Source organism: Zophobas morio, unplaced genomic scaffold, assembly GCF_036711695.1.
Source record: "Zophobas morio isolate AGI-343-1 ecotype UQ-CSIRO unplaced genomic scaffold, CSIRO_AGI_Zmor_V1 ptg000044l, whole genome shotgun sequence".
NCBI classification, from domain to species: Eukaryota; Metazoa; Arthropoda; class Insecta; order Coleoptera; family Tenebrionidae; genus Zophobas; species Zophobas morio.
Window position 1 is genome coordinate 1,029,772 of NW_026972149.1, and position 6,089 is coordinate 1,035,860.

Genomic DNA, 6,089 nt, shown 5'->3' on the forward strand with positions numbered 1-6,089 from the left:
ACACCCAAGATAAAAATAACTCATTGACCTTACTATCATTTTTCTCCATTTTCGTTTCATATTCATTAAACTAAGATGTTGAAAACTAGAACTTAGTTCCGCTGAATACGAGACTCGAAAAATCTCATTAAGCAACTTTATAAATTTATGTTTATAATAGTGCTGAATCGATCATTTTCAGTAATCTAGAACACGATTCTACGCGCATTTTTCATTTAATTGTCGCCTGAAGTAGGGGACGGACGGCCACGATGGACAGTCTTTACAAATTTAAAAAACACATAATACGCATTTTTAAGCATAACATAGACGTCATGACTCAGTCCAGAAATGTATTTAACACTTGTTGTTATTAAGCATATATTATACAACAACCGCAAGATCAAACCATTCATAAAGTAAACAAAACGGGAACCATTAAACACGGTTGTGGCACACACCACCACGTCAACAATGGACGCGTCAAGAAAGAGTCAGATTAAGTACTTTTCAAGCTATTATCCTTTTTCAAAGTTTCTTAAGCTTGTTAAGGCATTTAAAGTCGAGTCCATTTATATCCCATTAACAGACTTCACAACCTTCACAAAATTACGCTCTGCGGCTTATCCCCTACGCAAAAACCTACCTTTTTTGGTTGCGTAACTCATTACATCTGAGTCTTTGTTTGCGGCCATTCAATTTTTCGGGAATTTCCGGAGGTTAAAATTCTAATCTAAAACCGAAAGGTTTTTGTTCGACTCGGTATAAACATTGGTCGCTTTGGTTTATTATATAACCTGGGGTACTCCTGACTTTTTCGAAAAAAACTATTTCTAAGTAAGAATTAACGTCAGTGAATTATGCTCGGTTACGTATCGCATTACCTTCGAAATCCGTTTTATCAAAAAATCATGTGGTAAATTACGGCGTTGTGTCTTCCTTAATTTCACGACCTTGCTCAAGTGACAACGCCATATTTCAGCATCAAGTGAAAAAGCGAAAGCTGAAAAACAGCTCATTTCGACTTAACCCTACGCAAAGGTTCTAGTAAATTCAGAATTGTGTAATTTCGACGAATGTGATAATAATAAGAATGTCTTGTTTGGAAAACAAAACATGCATGTAAGGCGGAGGATTTACTGCTTACGCAATTTCACTCATCTGAATACGTATATTTTTCTTTTTCGGCGATATTCGGCCTTATTACTTATTGAAAGAGGTTGACTGTTGGCTCAAACTGCGTTTGTCGCGTTTTGTTGCGTAAATTCGATGCGGTACTCGCTGGTACCGATTACGTATTATTCGTTTCAGATGAACATAACGTCCCGACAATTTTTAAGCAATAATACAACCGTCGTCTATTGGTAGTTTTTTATTTTAATATGTCAACCAACGATAACAAACGAAAGTCGTACTGTGGTAACATGTGACCTTACATATTTTTATCGGAGTCAAAAATTTCTCACTCGACAATGCTTTGGTAGTTAAGCAATTACGATTTACACGAATTTCACGAAAAGGAGTGAAAATTGTTACGATTGGTTGTGGCAAAAGTTCCGGTTAACCATCGTCTACTGTCAATTTTGGGTAAAATTATTTGGATCTACTACTATGAGTAGTAAATAGTAAGCATCATTCATTAACATATAGAAGATTAAATTGAAATCTTAATTACCATCACAAAGAGATGATGAGTGTTATTTTGCCATGTGGCTTTTTCACCTCGTAATTCGCTAAAGAATATGAATATGTGTAAGGTATAGGTAGGTGGTCGATTAACACGCATCTAATTACACAAAGTCTGCAAAATAGAAGACCGTTTCAAAACCCAGACTGGAACGTTGGAATATTACACCGATAAATTGATTCGATAAAAATTAAGTTCTGTTTGCAAAGAATCGATAACTGGTAGATAAGCGTTTTTATTCACCCTTGATATGCGGAACGGAATGAACAGTTTTCTGTAATAAGGAAGAATAATAAAATGGCTAGTTATTAGTAAGTTAGTTGTTAGTACCTAATGATGAATTAGCGAGAAAGTGCATGTCGATCGAGGGCTTGGATTTCTCGCGGGAGCGCTAGACGGTAATGCTAGCAAGCCCGCATCTAATTGTGTGTAAAGTCGTTGTGTGCGGATGGATGGCCGGGTGCTGGCGGGTCCAAGACGTCGATGGGTTTGGTCTTGTGCAGAGTGTGGGTCAAGTGGGGACTGCTTGGAGGAGGTCTCCAAAAGCGCGATCCGCGCTCGGGTTTCCATTAGTGATGACTTATAAAAAATGCGCATGTGGGGTCGGCGTCGCGAGGAAGTGGTTGTCAATTTTCACAGTATGTGTATTTTGCTACGGAAAATGATGACCTTCGGTCTGGCGAAGTGTACTACGGGCGTAGACGGTCACGGGCCGCGAGACGGTGGGACTCCTATTTTGCTAGTGGCGGGGGCGGCCACAGGCCATCTTCAAACCAATCTCCAGATCGCAGCTGCACCCCCTGGTGGGGAAAGAGAGGGGAGCTGTCATTGGTCGCGCACCAACTCCGTCAAGTGCTGGCCGTCATATAGAGGGTAGCGGTTCGACTACTCACAGTGACCAGTCTAAGTGTACTCGGTGCAGACATGCTCGCGCTAGTCGGTCTGTGTATGGTGCTGCTGGTGTGGTGGTTCTCGCGGCCGAAGAAGTCCCCCACGACGGTACCGGGGCCCAAGCCTTGGCCACTCATCGGCAGCATGCACCTTCTGGCGGGATACGAAACCCCGTTCCAAGCGTTCACGGCACTTAGCAAAATTTACGGCGACATCTTCAGCATACACCTGGGTTCGGCCCCTTGCGTTGTCGTCAACAACTTCAAGTTGATCAAAGAGGTTTTGATCGCTAAAGGCGCCGACTTCGGAGGAAGACCAGATTTCACCCGGTTCCACAAACTCTTCGGCGGCGACCGCAACAATTGTAAGTATGACTGTAGTAGTACCATACTACTTACGTACGTACGTACGTACGTACGGACCGCCAAAGAACCCGGAAGAGTAGCGCGGTTCGTCGCTTAAGCGATCGTTGATTTCTCCGGTGCTCACTTAATTAAGACCGAGCCTGAGCACGGGAACTCCGATTTACGAAAAATATAAACCGACTTTGCCATTACCGTATAATCACTAATTACTGTAAAACCGAGAGTCCCGTTAAAACGTCCAGCATTCCGAGTAAAAAGTTAGCGAAGAAATCGTACGTACTCTCGGGTACTAATTATATGCATTCCGGCAAGAGCGTTTAGGTTTAAGAGGTCACCGCGGCGCGGTTTTTGTCGATTACGCCGCTTTAGGATTTACTTTCTATAATACCGCACCTGATTGCCCGATTCATTCATAAGACTGCTCCACTACAACGCACTCGATCGCCGTGAACTTGAACTTGGGATTCTAATGAAACTGAAACTGATTGGCGCTAAAGTACGTCAATTATCATAGCATTATCCTCGACCAAATAATCGTCGATAAGCACATCTGTGCTGCCCGATCCGCGCAACGGTCCATCAATTACGTCCGCGGTCCGGCCGAATCCGGTGTCGATTTTAGTTAACGGTGTACCGTCCTTGGCCCCCATCGAGTTCCTTTACTCGCCAATATTTGCATTTCCGCGTTTCAACAATCATTTCGTGGCGGGTGGATGTAGATGGAGTTGCGGCGGAGTTGCGCGATTTGTGGCGCAGGCACAGGTGTGGGTCCACGCGCCTCAATGGGCATCATCCATCTGTTCCGCGAAGTGGTCTGGCGTGGCTTGACGCGTGCCGGGCATGATAGGCGAGCCGCGGCACGGCCTTGAGACTAGGCTGCGTTTTTTGCCCCCTAACCTGCATGTTTGTTTCAGCGCTCGCCCTGTGTGACTGGTCCTCGCTGCAGAAGACGCGACGCAGCATCGCTCGCACTTACTGCTCGCCGAGATTCACATCTCTCCAGTACGACAGAGTCAACAACGTCGGCGAAGAGGAACTCGACTCCTTTTTGGCCGAGTTGTCTAGGCTTCCGCACGGCCAATCCTGCGACGTCAAGCCTGCCGTCCTGAAAGTCTGCGCCAACATGTTCACGCAGTACATGTGCTCGACTAGCTTCCCCTACGACGACCAGGACTTCCAAAAGATCGTCAGGTACTTCGACGAAATCTTCTGGGAGATCAACCAAGGCTACGCTGTCGATTTCCTTCCCTGGCTTCTTCCTGTTTATACCGGACACATGAAGAAAATCTCGCATTGGGCGACGGAAATTCGGCAGTTTATCCTCTCTAGAATAATAGATAAGCACAGATCCACTTTAGACTACAATTCGCAGCCGAGAGACTTCACGGATGCGCTCTTGATGCATCTGGAAGAAGATCCGAACATGAACTGGCAACACATCATCTTCGAATTAGAAGATTTCTTAGGAGGACACTCGGCTATAGGAAATTTGGTTATGGTAACTCTCGCGGCGGTCGTTAAGCATCCGGAAGTCGCTAAACGCATCCAAAACGAAGTCGATACGGTAACAAACAACGGAGCCCGCTACCCTAATCTTTTCGATAAAGCGGCCATGCCTTACACGGAAGCCACCATCTTGGAGACTTTACGCACCGCGTCTTCGCCTATTGTTCCCCACGTCGCTAGCAGAGACACCGAAATCGACGGTCATCAAGTTAACAAAGGCACGATCGTTTTTATCAATAACTATGAGCTGAATCAAGGGAAAGACTACTGGGAAGAACCTGCGCTATTCAAACCTGAAAGATTTTTGACCGCGAGCGGAGGAATTATTAAGCCTGCACACTTTATTCCTTTCAGTACGGGGAAAAGGACGTGCATTGGTCAGAGACTCGTCCAATGCTTCAGTTTCGTTGTTCTAGCGACACTTCTTCAACATTACGACATCAGGGCGAAAGATGGTGTTAAGGTACATCCTGGATGTGTGGCGGTCCCACCTGATTGCTTCAAATTAGTACTAACGCCTAGAAAATAAAAAAAGAATTCTGTACAATAAGCTGCCAAAAGATGCTTATTCGAGGAACAATTCAGAAGCGGCTGTAATCACACGTAGAATATTGTACGATAGTGACGTTAGAATCCTTTCAGGACCTAGATAAAGACGAGGCTTTAAGCCAAACATCACCTTCATATATTTTTTTCTCATTTATTTTATTATCGTTATTTTATCACACATTCATTGTATATATATCATTTATGTGAATTTATTGTAAAGATGTTCTAATAATTTATCTTTAATTGTAGTTGTAGTCTCCCAGTTTTAAGTCCAATATAATGAGACTGAATAAATCGTGTATTTTATTACACCGACTTTTATTTACCCAGACCTGACATCATATATTCATTCTTCTGAGATTTGACACTGTATTCGCCAGCTTCATTGACATGTGTTGTTCCAGCAAGGTCCTTTCAAGTACAGTTCGAGGTTAGATTTTATGAAATAATTTATAGCATTTAAGAAATAATAAGGACTCATTCGTCACAACCTGAGCCAAAAATAACTCACAAGAGATTTTATACGAAATGAACTTTTCCTCATAATAAGGTCAAAAAACACTTTACAAGCTCATTGTTGAATAATGAAATATTTCCTCTTCGTTGTTCGTAATACTATGACAACAAAAAAGTGAAAATGTAACCCAATTCTCCTACAAAGTTGCATTAGTCTCTTGAGTAATAGATTGGCATTTTCAACTTAAGTCTGGGAGATACACCGTGCCCAAACTTTTCTTAAGACAAAAACAAAAAGGTAACAAAAAATTTTGTAACACTACAATACAGAGAACGAAATGTAGATTCACGGTCACCCAACATTCTATTTTGAAATTTCACCACAACTTAATGTTGCAAACGAAACTCGTAACAATAAATTTATTACCTTAGGTCTGGTGCACGATTGTGTTTGGTTCTTTGGTGATCGGTCGTCTTATTTATACGGCGACGTTTTGGGCTGTTTGTTTTTACGAAACGAAAGTTTACGTTAAGTTCGTGAAAAAATATAAATCCCCAATAAACAAATTAACCTCAAGTGTAAGATCAGTGTTTCAATGTCAACGGTGAACAGGTATTATGTAACATTTAAGCACGTTACGCTGTTAGTATATAAT

The 6,089-nt window shown here is 42.6% G+C and overlaps 1 protein-coding gene across 1 annotated transcript; it reads left to right on the forward strand.

The window, feature by feature from the left end:
• The first annotated feature begins 2,284 nt into the window (after window positions 1-2,284).
• On the forward strand, window positions 2,285-5,286 carry LOC135141611 (cytochrome P450 307a1-like). Its single transcript, XM_064072867.1, has 2 exons — window positions 2,285-2,921; window positions 3,837-5,286. The coding sequence occupies exons 1-2, from the start codon at window positions 2,591-2,593 to the stop codon at window positions 4,955-4,957; spliced, it is 1,452 nt and encodes a 483-aa protein (XP_063928937.1). The 5' UTR covers window positions 2,285-2,590; the 3' UTR covers window positions 4,958-5,286.
• Window positions 5,287-6,089: the final 803 nt, after the last annotated feature.